We start from the raw sequence: 21,765 nt of genomic DNA on the forward strand, positions 1-21,765 counted from the left end.
CTGAGGAAAACACTGCGTCTAAAGCATGAGTGGGCACGGCAGCATCCACCGGCACTGCACGGCACGGCACTGCACGGCACTGCACGGCACTGCACGGCACTGCACTGCCTGCTGCGGGAACTGCCACACAGAACAGATGTCTGCAGTCAGCACAGCTGGGCACAGCATCAACTGAGATCCCTAGTTTCACTATTGCAGAACGTGGTTACAATGCAGTTTGTTTCTGCCTATCCTGCAGATATAATCTGGGTTGTGATCGCTTGATATCCAGAGGGAATAACAGAACAGCAGAGCTCTAATTAACACACAGAACTTCAGTGTAAGGATAACCATCTTCAATGTAAGGATAACCATCTTCAGTGTAAGGATAACCATCTTCAGAGCTCACGCTGCTGTTGCTGTGTTATGGACTTGGATATCTGCATGGTGTTTTCCAGGGCAGTGTTTGGCCAGTGAATGCTTTGTGAGTATGCAAGAGAAAAATCCTCTTTAGGGCTGGGCAATCACTGAGCTCCAGCACGTTCCGCAGCGTCAGTGCTGGGGGAGCTGTCAGCTGGGCATCGCTGCAGGGCCGTGCTGATGCAGCGAGGGCTGTCCAGTATAACAGAACTACGGAGAGGAGCAGGGGAAGGTGGATGGTGTTCCGCACTTCAGAAACAGAAGCCAAGGATGCTGTGTAACGTGGTGTCACCCGGTGAGACTGTATGGAGGAAGAAGGCTGTGTTGGACCAAGATGGGACAACAGCAGAGGTGATGGAGAGGGAAAAGGGCAAGGGAGAAAGCGGCACAGAGTGGCTGATTCACCCTGATGCAATTCAGATGCTTCGTGAATGTTGTGGAACTTAATGTTTGGGAATGTATTAAATTCTGAGATAAAATGTGCTTAAGATACAGAAATGCAATGTGTCAAAAACAGGATGTTTCCAAATTCCCCATCTTTTATTTACATCTCCGCTCTTTGTTTTAATGATACAGAAAACACATGGTAGAGAAACTCAATATTTCATCCAGGAAGGACTCCTGCCCCAAAGACAGCTCCGAGTGCCTGTAATTCCTTGCAGCACCTCGGTGACACCACTTTGGCAGCTGCACGTGGGCTGGGAATTGCATCATGGTGCTAATGACAGAATAATAATGAAGTTTTAACCTCCGACGTCCTTGAGCTTACGGGGAAGGGCCAATGAATAAAACAAGCCTGCCGTTCTGTGTGGAGAATACTGCACAACACGTACTCGAGAACCAGAATATCACTGCGTTTCCTCTTTTTTTTTTTCTTTTTACTTTCATTTTCAAACCGAGCAAAGCTGCCAGCACAGGGGCTGCGGCAATGACGGACTGGCGTCACCGGGCAGTCGGCATTGAGGGACGCACGCCTCGAGGCGCTCAGCGACTCGGGCCGCTCCTCCGTGCAGCTGAGCCTGCTGGCCCCGGGACACCGCCAGCAGCGAGCAGCTGGAGCAGCAGAGCTGCCTGAGGAGTGCAAGGGGGGAGGGAGCTCCACAGCCCCAGACAGGGTGTTCTGGGGGGGAAACGCATGTATCAGTTCAAAATCTGAGCTGCCAGTATGTTGGGGTCTCAAACTGAAAAGATTCTGTGTCCCTCCCCACTCTCCTTTATTTACTCAATGTTTTTCTTTTTAAAAAACTCGGATTCCTATTTAAAAGAATGTGAAAATGCCTATAATAAGTACTGCTAAGAATTAAGCAGTGTTTGGTGATGGCTGAAAGACACAGCTTACTCTGAACTCTTGCAGAATGTATTCTTTATCAAGGCTTTATTATTTCTTACCTGATGAAGGCTGTTCTGCAGTACGCTTCAAGATGGAAGGGCACAGCAGTGGTAGGATAACACCTCACCGGATTTTCCCTACAGTTGTTCAGTGCTTGACTTTTGAACAATAAGCAAGACTTAAATTCAGGAGAGCTGAAAAGAGAATAAGCCAAAAAGTGCTGTTAAAGACGCTGTCTGACTCTCCTAAAATAGATGTCAGTTATTCCAAGAACAAAATGTCTCAGAAATTTGTAGACTTTTGAAGATAATGTTAACAAAACAGCAAACACAGGACAGCTTCATAACCAGGTGATCGACTTTCTCTTGGGAACTTCACAGATAAAGCCCTGCCTGGCAGATTAAACACCCTCCTTTTTTCCTGTTATCTCTGTGCTACGCAGCAGTGCTTACAAACTGCAGATCTGCCACTACTGAGCATCTGGGTGTAAATCCAGTGTTTTCAGACTTTGTTTACAGTGGCATATCTTGCAATTCATTAACAAAAGCTAATCGGGAAAATGCACATGGGTTTAAAATAAGCTCTCGCTGGTATCTGTCACAGGCTATTCTTTGGTCTGCTGTAAATAGCCACTGCATGTCATCTAACGTATGGTTCATAGTGCTATTCTGGGATACCCAGATACAAATGGGCTTTGCCATCTCCTGAACGGAGGGTAGCTGCAGTATCGTGTTGCCATGAACTCTAATATGAATCATACTGCATGTCATGCAGTTCTCAGAAAATCCTAACTCTCTACCCTATGAAAAGTTACCCTGGGACCATTTTCTCCAGTGCAGTTTTCTCAAGAATCTGCAGTGAAATAGATGTTGAAAAGAAAACTTTCCCTCTTATAAGGATTTCCACAGTTTTCCTTCAAGCTGAATAATCAGATTTCACATGCTTACTAATTAAGCTGTTGTGTATCAGAGCGAGGTAACCGCCCACCAAACCTCAAGCAATCAACTGGAAATGTCCCAAAGGAGCATAACAGAAGCAAATAGGAAAAAAAGACCAAAAATGGACACAAATAATAATGGAAAGTGGTGGGCAATATAGCAACAAACGCCGCATAAGTCTAAAGAATACACAAGTGTTTCCCAAGGCAATTATTTGCTCCCAGATATTGCCTGCTATGCAGATATCACAGTTGTATAATTAAGGCTAGGTCAGAGCTTTGCATGTATTTCTTAACACTAGAAATGTGTACATCGGGGCAGCCTGCATTACAGCATTACAGATGGAGACTGACCTTGCGCTGTAAAATGAACACAAGAGGCGATGCGGTCACTGCCCATCAATATACTGGAGATGGAAAATTATTAATTTGAAGAACAGCTGACAGTAGCAGATGGACAAACAGATCACTAGCAAATTTAACTCAGAAATTATCTTCTTCCATAGCTCCTGTGCTTGGGCTGCCCACAAAGCTGGGGCTTGGCCCCGTGTGCTCCCCATTGACATATGAAGGACAGTGGCTGGGCAGCAGCTCAGCCCCTATTTCTCCATGAGGATCTTCAACAAGCTGAACTCAAAGTTCCCTAATTCATGTCTCACTCAGGCACCAGCCCTTCCCTTCTTGCCATTCTAGCTCCCTCGCATGCTATGGCTTGTTGGCAGAGTTCCCAGGAAAGAAAAAACATCTGAATTTGCTGTATATCAAACACATTCCAGTGATAGATTTAATGACGTAAGCTTCCACGAACTGCCCAGATTACGTCCCTGCTACGTCGACGTGCTTCACGCTCCACTGGGAGACATTTTGGGTCTGTTGACACACAAAGATACTTCATGTTCACTGAAATGTGAGCTGAGGATCTAAAAATATGGCACCATGCTATGGGCTGGAGCAGCCCCACTGCTCATGCTTACAGAGGTGCTGTGAGGACAAAACTGCCCCACAGCAATACTGCACTGGCTCAGGGAAAGGGGTGAGCCGCAAGTCCCACACAGAATGGATTGGGAGCATTAAAAACATAGAAAGTGTTTTGAAAATGGCAAGTGCCCAATATCCACCGTGTTACAGGATTTTCTAAATGGGAATACTGTTTTTCTCTGCTTTAAGTATTTTATCTGAAGCTAGCCAGTACTTCCTCCTGTTCCAATCTACAGTTAAGATCAGAAAGTAAGCTCATTTAAGAGCCTTGTAACAAGAAAGCCAATTTTGAATTTTTCTTTCAGTGGGAAGTGTGGCAGGACTTCCATTTAGATGAGAGATTTTTGGGGCGCATTACTCCTTCCAACGTATCCTTACAATAGCAGACCCAATGAAAACCAACTTGATGGGAGGCTTGGTAGGAGTGATCTCTGATGCCATGAAAAGGCAGCTCAGTTTCTGCGCCGCAGAAGCTTCAGCACCATCCCCAGCTTTTTCTCCTGTACAGAGGGGCACATTTTGGAAAGTAATTTCCCTGATGAGTGATACTGACACTTTAAATAGCAACCCAGCGTGCAAAGCAGAATTTATGGTCACAGTCAGTTCATTGAGCAGCAGGGAACCGTCCCACTTGCCAGGGAGCCGAGTGCCATGCAATGACTCTGCACATTTGGTCTGGAGGGAGCTGGGTGTGTTAGTGGGTGCTGCGGTGGGTTCCCTCTGAGTGACAGGAATGACCCTGAAGCATTGCTCCAAGATTTCAGGCTCTGAAAGTCACAAATACTCTTCCAAGATCCTACAGCAGAAGGATTTTTAGTGGATTGCTTTAGTAAGTAAAAGTAATCCACGTTTCCTGTGTAAGGAAAAGCCCGTATGTTCATTGAGTCTTCTGGCATATGACATCAGAAACCTTGCTGTGCTGGCAAACTTAGGGAAGTATAGTTTTGCTGCAGCAACACTTAGGAAAGATCCACAGCACAGTGCCAGGAGCACCCCATGTTGTTAAGCAGAAAGCAGATAGCGTTATCAGTGTGTAATATACTCCAAGATTTTAAGTGATACTGAAATAAAAAACGACCGGGAATTTATTATAAAGCATGGATTATTAAAAATAGATCGGTCCTAAAATAGGAAATGCTTCTGTCTGACTTTCTCCATTGAAAGTGAGATGCCAGACACGAAGGTTCCAGTACTCTGCCACACTCTGCCACATTTATAATGTACCAGACATAATACCAACATTTTAGCCACTACTAGCCTACTAAGAATCCATAAGAGTTCATGTACTCAGATAAACGTAAAAGTATAGTGGAATATCTGCTTATTGCCCACTAGTTGCCCCTGTGACGGGGCACTTCAGAGTAATACTGAGAACAGCTGGATAGAAAGTACTGCCAGCAGGACTAATATGTAGCCAGCATTAAAAAGTGTATTTTCTTGAGGGCTTTTGTAGTGAGACTTAAGATATTTTAAAACCAATCCCATGAGAGAGCTATGGCTTTTATAAGGCAAACAGATGAAGCCGCACTGCTTCCCTATGCTCAGCGTAAGGGTTGCTGTACTCGTGCCAGCAGGCAGAGCTGCCTGTGCTGACAGAAGGCTGCTGCTCTCCTCTCTCTGTGCTTTGACCTCTCCTGTGCCACAGCCTGTGAGGTGATGGAGGGCTGAAAACACGAGGAGCTGCTGGCATCGCTGTGGGACTTCTGGTCTTGGGCTTAGTGACGTGGAGGAAAGGATGTGCCTTTGGGTTCCTACGTCTATCTGAACTGCGTCTCCTCACAATCTGGCACAGAACGCGTTGGGTCCACACTCAGTGCCTGCACAGCCGGTGGTGGTTCATGGATTACTGAGCTGTGGTCGCACAATGTACCTGCAGCAGAAACGAGCCTTTCAGGTGCTGAGAAGTTACACTTTTTTGATAGTGTGGGGCAAATGAAGCATTAAAACTAACAAGGCAGTAGATGTCTGCAACACTGGAGGAGTGACAACCGGTTCACTTCTTCTTTTCTGAAATCCAGCCCTTTCCAGCACTTCTTTGTAGCGTTCACACTATGACCAAAGAGACATTCTGCCCTCCTCACAACTCGCGACGTACCTTCGTGCTGACGAGAAGCTGCAGCAGCTGGCTGCGTTGGCTTATTCACTTGAACGAGTTAAAGCGAAGCTCCGCACCCGCCGCCTCCAACGGCACCAACGGCCTCCCGCGCATGGCCGCCATGGCAACGGCGGAGCAGGAGAGACGTGCCGCGTAGCGCCTCCTTACCGCAGGGCGCCCCCTCTGCTGGCGGGAGGACTCTTCCTCTCCGTGGCGGCCGCTCTTCCTCCCTCATCGGGAAGCGGCGGCCCGGCATGCAGTGCGGCGCGCCTCACTTCCCGGCCGCGAAGATGGCGACTCCCATGCACCGCCTCATCGCTCGGAGACAGGCGTGAGTGCGGCGGGCGGCCGCGCCGAGCCGGGCCGGGGGGCGCTTCTCTGGGCGGGACGGGGCGGGGGAAGGGTTGGACCGAGGGAGCCGAGCGAGCGGGAGGAGAGCGGCTGAGGCCCGGTTGTCCGCGCCTGTCGGGTGCAGCTCCGCCGTGCGGGGCGGCGGTCTGTGAGGAGAGCGGCCCGGGCTGAAGGCCGCGGGGTTCTGCGCGGGGAGCTGCTGCGGCTCGGAGCTGTTGTGTTACGGGCCCTCGGGGCTGTGCGGGGACCGGAGAGAGCAGAAATGAGCTCGCACGCTGCTCTCGGTAAAAACTTGCTCGTTCTGTCCAGCAGAACTATTTCTGGTTGAATCTTGAGAGAATCACGGTGTCGGCAGGATTAATGACATCGTTGCTTTCCTGTTTGCCGCTCCGCTGTCGGGGCGCTGTGGGAGGAGGAGCCGCTGCTCCCGGTGCTGTGCCGCGTGTGTTCACCGAGCTCCGCACCGCTTCCAGCTCGCTGTCACACCGCTGGCATCATCGCCTTCGGACGGGTGCTGCGATACGTCTGCAGCCGGGGGGGTGGGGGGCTGTTCTGCACTCGTAAATGGGTGCTGCTTTCAAGCAGTTCTCAAACCTGAAGGGGTCTAGTTGCCAAAGCCTGCACTGATGAGACCCCAACACTTTGATATGTTGATAGTAGGTAAAGTAGGTTGAAAGTGTTGAAAAGTAGGTAAATGCCTGCCTTCCTCTCACACATTATGTGTGCTGTGTGGGGATTTTTGTTTGCTGCCCTCTCCCTAGAACAGTTTATTTGCTTTTTTAAAATTATTTTTTTTAATTTTTTTTTTTACAGTTTTTTCTGCTATTGTTGTCCATTTATAAGAGTCTGCGCTCCCATTCCTGTGTCATTGTGTACCATAACTTATTCCCTATTTTCCACAGGAAAGTAACTGGAAATTTGAAAGCAATTGTGCAATACTGCTCTTTTAAGTTGTAAGAAATCATTCCTTGATTTTAACACTTCTGAAGTCTTCATATGCTTGATAGGTTTGTTCTGATCTGTATATCTGCCAGTCCTTGCTTTTAGGCAGTGGTCGTCGATCTGTGTTAAATGATTACCCTAATCTCATGCTTTTCATTAACATTAAATGCGTTGGTGTTGAGCTGGTATTTATAGCTCTGTAGCTGCTGGGCTCTTTTGATCTGTTTCCTGGTAATTACATTTCTTTTAGGGCTTGATCTTATTTTAGCTTGCATAGGATTCTCTGCCCTAGTCATGTGAGCCTTATTAAAGCCCTAGAAGTAAGGAGATGTGTTACTGTTGCTTTGAACTTCTCTTCCCATGAAGACAGGTCTGAGCTGGCTTGTGACACCATCTTTGTTGAAACAGAGAGTGATTCCTTGTTCTGCTTATGTGTGACTGTGGTGGCAGAGCCAGAAGTCTCAGGCAGGACAAAGCTGACCATTCTGCAGACCTTGTTTTAGGTGTCCTGGCCTTAAAAAACAAGTAATTTCATGTTGAAAACATGATACAAGGGCAGAAGTTCCAGCAGTTCTCATGAAGTTCACTGGCTCTAGAAGTAATTTGTGATATGGCCTTGAGTGAGTCACTTGAGTGCTCTGTGAGCCTCCTTACTTGTAAAGTAGGAGTGTATCTGTGAGGAGATACAGAAGCAGCTGTTCTTATAAATAAATAAAACAGCTTCAGAATCATGGAGCGAGTGCTAAAGTCTTGAATACGTAAGTTTTTCTCATTTTTCTGCTAAAAGTGATGAAATTTACGTCTATAGATTGAAATGCAAGTGTAAAATGCTCACTTATAGTTCTGATGTTTTATTCTGGTTAGTTCTGGTTGATTTATGCTGCAGAAATTGAACAAGAATCCAGTCATTGTTACAATAAACCTGCTGCCAGGCTCAATAGATCTTAGGGCAATTCAGATAAGCTGCAGCTGGGAGCAGCTCCATTTTGCTTGCTCACATCCTGGGTGCTCTGAGTGAGTTTGGAAGTGTGTGACAGTCGGGTGGTAATTACAAGGGTGTGAAACTGAAGAGTGCAGGCTGGACTTCCAGAAGTGTGTACCAGTGAGAAATGTGGGTGCAGCTGATCACTGTACTGACAGCCAGGGTCATAGTTCAGCATCTGCTGCTTTGTCCAGAAGTCTTAAGCTGGAACAGAGGAAAAGCATTGTTCTTTTTCCCTAAATAGTTGGTGTGAGAATAGCTCGGTATCTGCAATAGCATGTTTGCCAGAGTTCTGTGTGTGTTTGATGTTACTGTTCTTGTTCTGATCCAAGTTTTATAAGCTAAAGCACTCGTGGACATCAGTGTGCTTTAACCGTAATGATGTGTATTGTGAAGACTCTGTATGCTAAAGAAAATTCATATTCTTTCAATAGGTAGAACAGACAGACATGGGATCGGTCACTTAAGCAATTCTGCATTTTTATAGGGAGGCAAACAAGCAGCACGTAAGATGTCAGAAATGTTTAGAGTTTGGACATTGGACGTATGAATGCAAAGGGAAGAGAAAATACCTGCACAGACCTTCAAGGACAGCTCAATTAGCAAAAATTCTCAAAGAAAAAGAGAAGCAACTACTGCTGCAACAAAGGTAAGACTGGCAGAATGTTCAGCTTACTGATGAAGCGGTAATTTGGTGTGAGAGTGGGAAAGGTGGTGCCCTAGATTGTTTTCTTTTGTTGTTTCTTCTCTGTGATACTTGTTCACTTTTAAAACCATTGTGTGAGCTGGGTGGGGTACGTACATCAGATTCCACAGATGCATCTGAAGCAAAAAATGAAGCATGCTAAGCTGATGTTAAAATAGTTGGAGACATTTTGTAGTGAAATGCTGATTCCTGAGTAGCTCAATTACTAGGTTTGCATGGAGCTAAATAGAAGCAGTTCTTTAAAGGTCCACTGTTAAGTACACAATGGTTCAAACAGAGCGTTAGATTATTGGGTGTTCTCAGCTTTGTGTTCCTCCCACTAAGTTGGGTATTGACCCTGAGAACCTGAAAGTGCACCTCTTGTAGCTCAGTGTTTTGGCCATAAGTCATCAGTGCTACCAGGATGTGAGTTATGGAAGAGCGCTGTTATCTTGTGAAGAACATAGGTGCTGACCTCTGTCACAGTGATTTGATTTGACCCCATGGGCTGTTTCAGCTGGAACAGGAACATAAACTGGAGTGCTGAAACACTGACTGAAGTGGGAGTTGTCTTGTGTTAAGAGTACTGTAAAACATTTGATTTTTGACATAAATTCTGATCCAGTGAGTAACCACAAAACAATTCTAATCCTCTAACAGTGTAGACCAGCACTCCTAGAGCCTAAGAGCTTAGGATCGAAAACTTACTTCCTTTTGAGGTGTTTTGGAGGACTGCTGCCACTTTGAACTGAAACCAGAATTGCTGCAGTTTTATTTATGGCTCTGCAAACATGGTGTGGTGCCTCCAGGAAAACAGCCAAGTGTGGTGGAGCAGCTTTGTTTGATCTGCAGGGGATAAACTCCTCTCGGTTGTGTAGTTTCATAGAGAAGCACACTCCTGGATTAATGCGGGTATTAAAGCACTGGAGGGAAGCACAGAGCTGTGCCACAGCAGCCTGGCTCAGTCACAGGCCTTCCTAAAGGTGCTGCAGAGTGTAACTGTGTGCTCACGTTGGCTCTGGTACCTGGCTGCCTGTGTAGAGTTCTACAGCCTTAACAGTGGGAATGTTAATAACATGCAGAGATACAGGAGATATTCAAACTTGGTTGAGAGTTTGGAGTTTAATGAATTGTCCTCTTGCCTGCAGGATTTTGTGAGGGTGTGGAAAACTCCTCTATGTAATAACTGTGATATTTTCATAATGGTTGTATGAAAATACAAATGTGCAAAATCTCATTTTGCCAGCATGCAAATGCTACTGAATACTTCTATTGAAATAGTGTAGCTTATGCTTAACATTTTGATGCTCTTACCTTTTTCTGGAGTCTTTCTCAACACATACTGCTTTCTGATTTCTAAATGTAAAGTATTAGCAGCTCTTCCAATTTACGTGCTTTCTGTTCTGTATGCTTCAGATGGTTTTTGGTAATAATTTCAGCTGAGAAAAAGGTATCCTGCATAACCTGCATAACCTCCTCACAAATCAGAGGTGCATTTAGTACCTTGTAAATATGCGATGAGAATGACTTTAATACTGATTAAAATCATTAATTAAATATGTGAAATAAATTAATTAAAAGTTCATTGCGCACTCAGTTACGTGCTGTATTCTGACAGGCAATTGTGAAAAGGATGCAACTGCTGAACTTAACTGAAATATTTGGCAGGGAGGGGGAAAAAGATATCCCAAATTGATGACTGGTAAAAATCCCTTGAGAGAAGAAACTTCATTCTGTGGTATTTACCACTAAAACCTTCTGTGGGTGTATGAATACATGGGAATATGACAGACAGATAGCTGGTGGGGTCAATATAAATAGATTGTTCAGTGCATTTTGTGCCTGTGAGAAATGTGAGGAAAGCTACAGAATAAGTTCATGCTCTAATTTGTCTCAATCAAGTTATTGTGAAATGTGGGTGCACAAGACTTCTCTGTATCCTTATCCTCCCTGCTTTTCCTATCCCAAGATGTTGTCTGTAAAAGTAAAGAATAAAGCATACTTAACATGGAAAATTAGAGATGAATTGCTATTTTCTTCTATTTTTTTCTTTCCTGGATTTGTAGATAATTCTTGTAGTTTGAAAAATGACTGAAAATACATATTGAATGAGTTTTGGGCAGCACAACTCTCTGCCAGTGGGATACCAGTTTATTGACATTGAACTCAGCTCCACTGTGCTGCTACGTATTTACTTTTCCTATGCATTAACCAAAGGCATTGTTTTTTCCCTCTAATTAGCACTGGAGAAAGTACTGCAGAAAGGAAGACGAAGAAAAAAAGGTATGTGAGCAATGTTGGCAAGATGTGCAACTATTTCAGTGCGTGATCTTGTATTTGGATGTTGCAGCAGGCAGTTTGGAAGGGGTGTATTTAGAAAGTGCAAGGATGAATTGTGAATGCTGACTTTGATGCTACGGCTTTTAGCCTCCTTACAGACGTTTGTGTAGCAGATATTTGGGAGAATTCCTGCTCTTCCATGTCCAGAAACTCTTAAATTCTTTGTCCTCTGTTGTTTCTTGTTTCCTTTTTTTCATTCTTATTCTTCTCTTTGTGGTGTTGCCTTAGTAGTAATCTTCCTGTTTCTGCCTCAAAGTTCATCAAGTAGTTAAATGAGCGAGAATAGCATGTTGTTTCTAGTATGTACTTGTTCCACCTATCTGTCTTGCTTTTCTTTTTGTTGCTTGCATCCCCTTTTCTTAACAGCTGTCTCTCTGAAGCTTTGTTTATAGAATGAAGGAATTATCTTGAAAATAATAATAATAAAAAATCTGGGAGGTAAATATTCTGTTCCCACCTCGCCTCCCATTCCTCTTCACTCCTGGAAAAGAAATAATGGCTCAAATTACTAGGACAGTCTTCCTCCTTTAAATCTGTAGTACTGCTAGCTTGGGAATCCACTTCGATCTCTATTAGCAGAACCCTTTCAGGAGCAGCTGGAGCCCTGGCTGTAGTGCTCCTGCTGAGCATTAGTTTTGACACATGAAGCATGTCTGTACGTTAATCACCTCGTTGTCTCTTTGCATTTAGTAGACTGTCCTCTGTCTCTAAATCTGATCTAAAAATAATTCCAGGAGGTTTTTAAGATAAAGGCTTCTGCTTTGTGTGTCAGTCATTCAGTGAGCCACAGCAGTTTGTTAAAAACATGCATTTATATGAAGCTGTTGTTACATTTGGCTTTATTGGAATGCTTGATAGCAGAACTAAGAGGCTGATCAGGATTACTGGAGGGCTCTTTATCAGCAGTGTCCATTTGTTGTTGGCATTACCTGGAAGTGGTGAGGCCAGAAATCCAACTGATTTCCAAACCACGGAGTTCAGATTTTTTCCTTCCTCAGCTTTCTCGTGTGCTGCAGTCTTCTCTTTGGCATTCTGTACTTCAGAGGATTTGAGCTCTGAACTGCTGCCAGGTTTGAAAAAGAGCAGAAGGATTTGTGGTAGGAAGTTGTTCAGCCATATTTTCCCCCCCTAAAACTTCTATGCTCTCCAAATTGGTATTCTTCCTTTTGAGATAATGTGGGATTTATGTCTCCTTATTGTGATCCAGGAAAAATTAAATGCAGAAAATTGAGCAAAGCGTTACTGTTCAATATGCAGGTTCCAGGTTTAAAAAAACAAGAGCCAAAGTTTTGGGTTCTGGAGGAGAACACAAACCTTTTACATAGTGTGTGTTTGTTTTGATATCAGCAGTAACATACAGGCTTAACCAGAAAAACAGGAACAGGCAAAACTGCTGTTGTACAATGCTGTAACCTTAGGTGGTGCACAGCTGGCTTCTTGTGTGTATGTTGGCTTCATCATTCCTGTGTGCATCCTTCATTTGCTGATTGAAAGCCCCCCTTTTCTTTTATGAATCACGTACAACTTTACCTCTCTAAAGGGTAAAATTGTGTCCTAATTCACTTGTTCCTTCAGACCACACAGCACATAAACATCCAGGTAATTGTATCCAACGCTGTAGATCTGATTTAAATAGTGTGTTAAAATCAGTGGAGGTTTTTAGATGATTTAAATTGAGTTAGAAAGGATAAAATCTGAGAAGAAAAATAGCACGCATTACAAAATGCAGCAGTTGTTCCATGATTTGTGCATGGAAACTCATGAGTTTATTAATACTTGTGAGCTTGTTGTGAGGCAAATAAATGCTTATCTGCTGGAGAAATGTGCTTTTCCAGTGGTGTTCCTGCTAATCTGGAATCTACCAACTGTTAGCATCTAGGATGTCACATTGCCTAATTAGAACAAGATAAAATAGGTGAATTTTACTTGATCCTGTGACTGTCTTGCTTCTGTAACTGACAGCAGACCACACATTGCATCATCTGCCAACAAGTATCTGCTTGCTGCTTTTCTCATAGATGTAGCTATTGCTTTCCTCTAGGTGGAAGTACGAAGTGTTATAGCTGATCTTTGTATGAGTAGGTTTCAGGGTGTGGTGTAAATGTTGAAGGTCCAAGAACTGCTTCTATGGATTCTTTGGTGTGCAGGATGACTGGGACAGGACGAAGATTAAAGTCTCCATTTGGGGTATCCTTTGTCAGATTCTTGTCCATATAAATGGGTCTGAAATGCAGTGAAGCTGTTTAGATAGAAACAGTTTGCCCGGAAAATGCCAAGTGCCAGTTTAAAATTGTCCCTTTTTCTCTCATTTTGTGACTAGTTTTACGTCATCAAAAAGTCTGTATTTAACCAGTCACTATATCTACACAGAGGGAGGGAGAGAACTGATGGCAGATGTATTACAAAAACTTCAGTGGTTCATTTGTATTATGCTAAAGACCTTGACCTTGAAAACAGCTGTCTCACTATAAGGGCTAGAAGTGGAGAACTAAATGAAGTTGCAGAGCATGCACAAATCCACTTTCCAGTGTTCTTAATGTCTTTATCCTGGACTGTTTCCACACTTTCTCTCCTACCCTGAAAACATAAGCACCGTGTAATTGCAGAAAGTTTGGCTCCTTTTGTCAGGAGTAATCTAAGAACGGTTTCCATTGAGCACAATTCTAACGTTTGTTAAATCATTGATGACATTTCCACCAACACTTACACTGCCCAAATTTCACTTGTTACAGCTCTAGGCATCCAGGCTTTGTTAATTTCTGCCTGAAGCTTTAGCAGTAGAGCACATTCATGCTTTTTCTGTGACTTTATTCTTCTGTTGAGGTAGGCCAATGAAGTTGCTAGTTGTTCCTATGAGCTTTGCCAACTTTCACACTTACCTTTTTCCCCTGTAGGTCTGCATTCATTTTGATGTTGTACGGGACAGCTTACTTCACATGCACGGTGTCATTCTGCTGTTGCTCGAATAGCCAAAATTTGTTCTTTCAGAATGAGGAGGGGGAACTGAGAGCTGGGAGGAGAATAAGGAAGGAGGGAAGATTCCTAAGTTGTCAAGCCCAGAAATGTTCAGACCAATTAACTGATTTTTGCATTACATCAGAGTATAAAGAGCGCTCTGTCTGTAGAAGACTGTTCTCATCTGTGTATTTGTTTTCTTTCAGATCTAAAAGTGTAACAAGTTCCAGCAGCAGCAGCAGTGACAGTTCGGCTAGTGATTCCTCATCTGACAGTGATGACTCTTCTACCTCCTCTTCTTCTGATAGTGACAGTGATGAGAGCTCCTCTACATCCTCATCTTCTCCATCCTCGAGTAGTACTTCCTCATCTTCGGAGTTTGAATCTGATTCCAGTTCGTCCAGCAGTAGCAGTAGCAGCACAGACAGTAGTTCTGATGATGAGCCACCAAAGAAAAAGAAGAAGAAATAATGTGTTACAGGGAAGAACTGTTCCTGAGTGAATTATAGAGGTTTTGAGCACGTGGTTGCCAAACAGTTTAACTGGTCAACATTTCTACTGCTAAAACTTTCTAAATGTTCTGTGTAGTTCATAGGACATGAAAGATAGTAAATGGCACATGAAAGTTACTGAAAGAGTATTTTTGAGGTTTATTGTTTTATGGGAAATCTTACTTTTTTAGTTTAGAAGTCTATCATCAGATTTGTTTATATGAGCTAAGGCCCAGTAACCTGGATGTTTACATGCTGGAAAGCAAAATCTTTTTATTGCAGATCATGCCATGTGTCGTATACTACTAGTCTGTTTATGGCAACTTCACTTACATTTAGAAAATTCTCTGAACTATTAGAAGCAACTGCAGCACTGCTGCCTGTAGTGCACTGTCACTGTTGAACTGGAACTCGTGGTGTTGCACACAGAGGACCTTCCATCTCACTGCTAACCTATATGTGCTGCTGAGCTTTTTTTCTGGTGGTTTTTCCTGATGCTTCCAGGTTGAGTCTTAATTGCAACACAAAACTTTCAACAGCATTCATTTGTTAATGATGAATATACTACTTGTACTGTACAGAGGCTTTGCCTGCTTCCACAGTTCATGTATTTGTAGTACTTTCCTGAGACAGTGTCTCTTGCAGCAATGGCTGTGTAAGAAAGAGTAGCAGTGCACGATGGAAGGATTGACTGGCGCTGCTTTAGGAGTTTCATCTTTGTGCCTTTTTTTGTAAAACACATGTATCCTATTGAAAGAAGGGCTTGAATAGGTGTGTTTCAGAACACACAGCTTTCAATATAGAATAGTCAGTAAAAATGGTAGTAGCAAACAAAAATGGCACTATTTTTTCGGAGAGAGGAAGGCTATTTTCACTGACCGATCAGTGAGGAGAAGAGTCGTCTTTAAATGGAATTCCCAAAGGAGGGAGTTTCCTTTTTGATATTTTTGCAAAAAAAAACCCAAAAGTTGTGTAATGCAAGACTACCAATCTGTGTTGTTGGCACGTGGTGACTGGCATTATGGTCTGCAGTATGATCAGTCTGTGTCCATCGTCTGTATGAGTGCGTACCTGTCTGTGAAAATCTGCAATGGGGGATGTGAGCCGATGCAAAGATCCCAGGTTTACTGCAGAACAGTTACTGCCAGTTACAGAGTGAAACTTTGGTGTTCTGGTGGGCTTGAGCAGCTGGCGTTCACGTTCTGATTTGTGATGTTGTCTCCTGCGTTTCTTATTGTTGGAGTTCCCTTTTTTTGGGGGAGGGGACATCACACGTGGAAGAATTCTTAAATATCTTGGTTTAGGTAAAATATAGTAACTAAACTATTTTTTATATTTTTATGGAAAATGTAGTGTGTAGTATTACTTTTGAATAAACTGTGCTTCTATTTAAATGGTTGAAAATATGTATGTTGTGTGTTTTAGTCTGTAATCATTACTGTGTTTTACAGAACGCCGCAGACCTGTAAATAAAATGACCAGAAAATTGTTTGAAGTCTTCCTTAGTGAATGTACTATTTAATGAGAAAAAGTTAATAAATTATTAAACAGTGTTTTCTAAGCTCATGCTTAATGGCAGTCAGAATGTGATGCAGTAGGAAAGTGTGGAAGAGGTGGTGGTGGTGGTGGTAGGGGGAAGGCATTTGGAGAGTTGTATTCTTAGAGATGACCCTAATCCAGCCCTGTGACAGCTTTGGCAAACTGTGATGACTGAAGCAGGTTGTTAGGACGCTTGCAGCCCTGACTTCCACTGTAAGGGCACAGCAGGAATGGGGGACCGCTGGAAGAGGGATGTGATGCCCATTTTCACGGAGATGATGTGCAGGGAATGAAGGCTTTTCATTTTGGGTGGCGCTGAGGAGCTGAGCAACAGTAGCAGCAGTTTGGATGTGAAGGGGGACTGTGATGAGGAACAGCAGTTAATTAGGAGGGAGGGGACAAGGGATCAAGTCTGAATTATCTTTGCCACCCTATTAAGACCGTGTTGTATGTTTGTTTGTTTCTGTAATCTGTAGTGCTGCTAGTATTTGTGTAGGTGGTTCATCAGAAGTGTATTGATACTCCTCATTAACTCACTTCTGCCAAGAAAGGAAAGTTGATGATTGTCAAACAGCTTGCTAAGCGCTAAAACAAGTCGCTGAGTTCAGGGGATTGGTCTCTTCCTACTTCTATTTACATTGTCAGTAGCCAGCTAAATTGGGTCTATTCATAAAGGCAAAAGGAAATCCTTGTGTGTGTTAGGTTCTGTTAGCAGGAGGTATGGAAAGGTAATGTAATTACAGATAATATTAAGGAAACCTTAATTTAATTTCTAGTCCACTGTTGGGTGATGAGTGGGGACACTGAGATGTCTTACTGCTTTAACTGCATATCAAATACTGCCTTGAGCTGATAGAGTCCCAGACCAGCCATAAAGCTACCTGCCCTCATGTTGGATACTTCCTTTGAAGTACAGTGTTTTATTTTTGTGAATTAATGCTTTCGTATCTTGTTTTACAGATTAAAACCCACCAATGTACGAAGAGCCTTCCTTACCAGTTCACCTTTCAGCACACTGCATCCTGATACCTTGTCATAAGATGCCTCCATTCCAGTTCTTTTCCACAGGTATTTCTTTAATTACCGTCTTTCAGAACTCTAGGTTAAGTACAAAAAGGCATTAATTAAAAGCAAACAAAGCAACCCTCCCCCCCCCCCCTTTGAAATTATTTACTGAGCACATACATTTTTATATGAGGGTTGTGTATCTTGGAACAGGTTCAGTTTAATCCTTCCTATTTCAAGCAAAGCTGCCATCGCTAACTGAAGTAATTGATGCAGTCTGGTAGAAAAACAGCCCCAGGAAAAACACTGCTGAGTGATAGGAGAGCAAAAGAAGGGGGGGGGGACAGCCTGATGTTCTAGTGTAAAGTTATGGAGTTTGCTTTATACAGAAATCATTCCAGCAGAGCCCCGTGGATGTCATCTGTTTTATGAGGTCACACTGATCCAAGATGTGGGGGCAGAGGTGTGAGGAATAATGCAAAACAACGCAGACATTGGCCTGGCTTCCGAGGAGTGAAAACACTAAAAATGCCACTGTCAGAATATTGCTTCAAAAACGTGATTGAGATGTAACAGGGATGAAGCTGTTTGATCAGTTTCTGCTCCTCTGTTCACAGCGCAGTGTTACTTTCCTGCCTGTGCCCTCCCCGCCCCCATCGAGCAGGGAAGCTGTTTGCACTTAACGTTGACACGGGGCAGAGTTCACCTCATATTTCATAGTAACGTTGGTAACCTCGTGGTTTGTACCTGAGCTCACATTTAACTGCTAGTAACAACTGCCGATGTATTTCAGATGGCGCCAGGCTTGAACCCCATTGGGCGCTGCAGGAAGGTTCCCTGCAGTCGGGGTGTCAGAGCAGCCACTCGGATGTGATGCCCAGGGCCGTGATTGAGCAGGTTGTTGTTGGGGTCAGGATGCTGTGGGTAGGTTGTGGTTGGACGTGATGATCTTGAAGGTCTTTCCCAACCTGAACGATCTATGGCTGTTTAAACGCTGGTACCCCGCCGTGCTGCGGGGGCCGAGAGCCCGACCCGAGAGCCGTCCGTGCCCGCGCGTGGCGATGTGCCGAGAGAAGAACTGCGTTCCGCCTTACGAGAATCCGCGCTCGGGCCGCAATGGACGCGCGCTCCCGAGCGGTGACGTGCACGTGACGTGAAGTTGCGCGGCTCCCGGCACGTCGCGCGGGGCGGTCGCAGTGACGTGGAGCAAACCGGCCGCGCGCTTCAGCCCCGCTCAACGGGTGCGGCGCGGCCCGGCGCGTGACGTCACGTGACGCGATGTGACGTAACGCCGCCCGGCGTGGTCACGTGCCCTCGAAGTTCCCCCCCCCTCCCCCCCCAACCGTCGGTGGGTCACGTGAGCGGCGCGGGGCTGCGGCGGCGCGGGGGCTGCCGGGAAGCGCGAGTGCCCGGCTGCGGGAGGAGCCGCGGCCCGGCAGGACGGGCGCAGGGCGGGCGGCAGCCGGAGCCGGGCCCAGGGCCGCCCAGGCCGACGTTCGCTCAGCCCACCCCGACCTCGTCTCGCCGCCAGCCCGGCCCCGGACCCCGCGATGGAGCGGCGGGAGCCCTGGGGAGCCGCCGTCGCCTCCCGCCTGTGAGCCGTTCCTCCCGCCCCGGGCCTCGTCCTGCGCCGGCGGCCGGGCCTGCCCCTCACCCTCTGCTCCCTCGGGGCTCCTCGCACCCCTCCTCTTCCTCCTCCTCCTCCTCCTCTCCGCCCGGCGGGCCGGTGGCGGCAGCCAGGAAATGGTCCGGGCCTAGCGGAGCGGCGAACGGAGGTGAGACGCGGCCGGGGGTGGGGACGGGCCGGGCAGCGCCTCCCGCAGGGATCGGAGCCCCGGCGGGGCGGGCCGGGATCCCGTCGGCGGCCCGACGCCCCGGGCGGCCCCTGCCCGGCGCTGCCCTCCTCCCGGCCCCGCCGCCCCCATTTGTGCCCGCCTCGGGCAGCCCCGGCCCCGCCGGCACGGGGCGAGCGGGCGATCCCCGGCCCCTCCGGGAGCGAAGCCCCGCGGGCCGCCGCTAAAATGTCTGCTCTGAGTGCTGCTGGGCGCTCCTGGTGCGAATGGGGCCGCACGGCCTCCTCAACGGGCCCCGGGCTTTAATCCTTTCTCTAATTCGACGTCAGGGCTTTGTTCGTTCCCCTTCGCTCTCTGTTTTCGGCACCCAGCGGCTCTGGGGAAGGGGCAGGCCGGGGGGCTCGGTGTGCTGCTGCGGTGGTGGCAGATCGCTTGGTGTAGGGACTAACGTAGGTCAGAAGGGGCTGCGGGTCGTTGTTGTGCCGGCACATCCTCCTGGTATAGCTGTTATGTAAAGCATCGCCCGCGATGAGGATCGCATTATGCTCTGTAATCAGGAGAGCTGTCACCTAACATTCCTGAACCCGGGTTGACAAGGTGGTTTTTTTTCTGTCAGCGCTGTTGGGTGCTTACTGCGGAGCTCAGTGCTTGCAGCTGCTGACTGTTCGGTTTGCATCTTTCAACGGAAAAGTGGTAAACTTCATAACTTCCTCTCACCTGAGTGCTTACAGCCATGCCTCGAGCTTGATGTGGAATGCTGATACCCCAATGAGAGCAGTGCCTCCCGTGGGCCCCTCTCACAGCCCATCTCCAGTGCGCTCTAGAGGGATCATTTCCTTACGAAGGCGCTGACGGAGCTGTGCTCCCACTGATGTCAGTCAGCCCTCCCACTTGCCTCCCGAGAGCAGAGCAGGCACTTACTCAGCACTGACACTCTTGGAAATTAACTTGTTCTCCTCGAGTGTCTGCCTTTATTTTCACCACGCTGCCGACTCTCCTCGTTACTGAACTTCTCAGAAGTGCTTCTCCAGCTCCTTGCCTTTCTTTAGAACTTCTGAATGCTTCTGTGAGAGGGAGTGCTGTGCGGCCTGAGGCGTTATTGTGAAATAGGGCCCAGTCAAGTGATGGAAGGAGTGGCATTCAGTATCTCCTCTAATGAGGGAACCACCATTAAAATCACAGCGCTGCTGTTGTGTCTTGTGCCACAGCAGGTGTGCGATGTACGGCCTTAGTCACATCGGGACTGTGTGGGTATGGTACGTGGGTTATACAACAGCTCGTGATGGTCGTTGTGGAGTTCTTGCTGTCAGTAGCAGGAAGGGAAACTTTCCCATTGGGCATTGTGAATATTTTGGCTTTCTTAATGTATCAATATTATCTTCTATGATTTCCCAATGGCGCTGTATATGTTTCATAGCACTGTATAAGAGCCAGTTCTGTGCTGAACACTGTTCTGAGTTGTGAAAGAACACAGTAAAGTTCAGCTCTAGCTTCAAAAACGGGTTAAAGTCCCTGCTATTCTCTGTAAGCTTCTTCCCAGTTCTCAGTTACTGCTTTTCCCAAACGTTGTGAGAGGGAATGGGCGCACCTGCCTTTGGTTTTCTTCATCAGTTTTGTCCAGGAAGCCACACAGCAACCAAAAAGGAAAATACTTATATTTGTGTGTTACACATTCTTCCCAGTTATCATGATGCGAACCTGATAAAACTTCAGTCAAATATTTCTTGGTTGTCTTTTTAGTGATGTGGAATGTGTTCTTCCCTGGCTATAACCCAGCTATGTAATGAACGCTTGCCACATTTTTTTTCTTCTTTTTTTATCTGCAAACACCATAGAGTTTGCATTGTTCAGGTTTTGTAAATAAATACTTTCAGCAGAAGTCTGCCCCGACCTCACAGTTGGTAGATAATAAGCTGGCAAACACACTTCAGTTCCTCCTTCCTTTTCTAGCTCCCAGCTGCTGCCAAGGGTGCTCTGCTGCACTTTGTTTTCCACAGTGGTCACTCCTGGATGTCAGATGTGAACGAAGACACACAGCTTGTGTGCTGCTTGCTGAGAGAACAGCGCCCTGTGTCTGTTGGAGTGATCAGGTGGTGGATGGGGAAGCCCAGTGCTGTCTGTGCTTGTGAGAGTGGCCATAACTGCTCATCACCGCTCCAGTACCGCTCTTCTTTTTCCTTCTGTTCATTCTCTTGTTTGGAGAGTTCATTGTAGTTGTTACGATTCTTTTTCTTTGCTCTAGATCACCAGAAGGCTGTATTGGGGGGCAGAAACAGCAGCAAGTGATACCCATGTTTGAGGCTGAACATTAAGTGCTGGGAGGTGAAATGGGTGTCTGTCCTGCAGGCAGATTTGTCCTTGTTAGGAAGTGGGGGAAGAGTGCTAGGATCTTCCAGGAGGCCACATTAATTGTCAGCAATGCGCTTGCAGAGCTGGGGGGAAGTTAGTGACACAGCGTCGTGTGGGGGGGCTGGGGGTGTCGGAATAGGTTTGAGATTTTAGTGACCATGAGGTTTATTCTCTGCTGCTGTAATTGCTGTCAGCCGTGTAATTTCAGATGGTTACACGCGTGCGCTTTGTTCTGTGGCAGACCTCTCTGCTGTTACTGTAAGCTCACAGTTACCTTCAGACCGGGCCTGAGAAGTAACGAAACCCGAGTCTGCTGCCTCACAGGTCATTTGTTTTCAGTGCCTCTCTTGGAGTTTGTGTCATGGAAGAGCTGATGCTGGTGCTGTTGTCTGTAAAGCAGAAAGCCTCCAAGTTGTGAGGAGATGGAGGGGCCATAGCATGAAGAGTCTGAAAACAAGTCAGGAAACTTTTAAGAGTTTGTGCTCTGGTAGAGCAGCGTTAGATGTATGTAAAATATATTGCTGGCTGTATTAAAAGAAGGAAATAAGAAATGGAATTGGTGGAACTGCAACAGCGAAGATGAAATGACTTAAT

The 21,765-nt window shown here is 46.0% G+C and overlaps 2 protein-coding genes across 6 annotated transcripts in view; both read left to right on the forward strand.

Annotated features, from left to right (window-relative positions):
- Positions 1 to 5,833: 5,833 nt before the first annotated feature.
- Positions 5,834 to 15,891, forward strand: ZCCHC10 (zinc finger CCHC-type containing 10). Its single transcript, XM_072348196.1, has 4 exons — positions 5,834 to 6,070; positions 8,502 to 8,663; positions 10,941 to 10,982; positions 14,201 to 15,891. Exons 1-4 carry the CDS (start codon positions 5,994 to 5,996, stop codon positions 14,463 to 14,465), a joined length of 546 nt encoding a protein of 181 aa, XP_072204297.1. The 5' UTR covers positions 5,834 to 5,993; the 3' UTR covers positions 14,466 to 15,891.
- A 2,526-nt stretch (positions 15,892 to 18,417) lies between these two features.
- Positions 18,418 to 21,765, forward strand: part of AFF4 (ALF transcription elongation factor 4) — a 49,292-nt gene continuing 45,944 nt past the window's right edge. For 3 of the 5 annotated variants that reach the window (XM_072348030.1, XM_072348026.1, XM_072348027.1), the window contains exon 1: positions 18,418 to 18,623. Coding sequence is in view for 2 of the 5 variants with exons in the window: in XM_072348026.1 (XP_072204127.1) it covers positions 18,580 to 18,623 (44 nt within the window). In the remaining 3 variants the exon portion in view is untranslated. Of the gene's footprint in view, positions 18,805 to 21,765 lie in introns of all 5 variants that reach the window. The other 2 variants (XM_072348028.1, XM_072348029.1) reach the window with 1 other exon arrangement.

Source organism: Excalfactoria chinensis, chromosome 13 (assembly GCF_039878825.1).
Source record: "Excalfactoria chinensis isolate bCotChi1 chromosome 13, bCotChi1.hap2, whole genome shotgun sequence".
NCBI classification, from domain to species: Eukaryota; Metazoa; Chordata; class Aves; order Galliformes; family Phasianidae; genus Excalfactoria; species Excalfactoria chinensis.

Coding starts and splice junctions, on each gene's coding strand:
- ZCCHC10 (XM_072348196.1), top strand. CDS start 5,994: ATGCAGTGCGGCGCGCCTCACTTCCCGGCCGCGAAGATGGCGACTCCC. Junction 6,071..8,501: donor CTCATCGCTCGGAGACAGGC/GTGAGTGCGGCG, acceptor GCATTTTTATAG/GGAGGCAAACAAGCAGCACG. Junction 10,983..14,200: donor AGGAAGACGAAGAAAAAAAG/GTATGTGAGCAA, acceptor GTTTTCTTTCAG/ATCTAAAAGTGTAACAAGTT.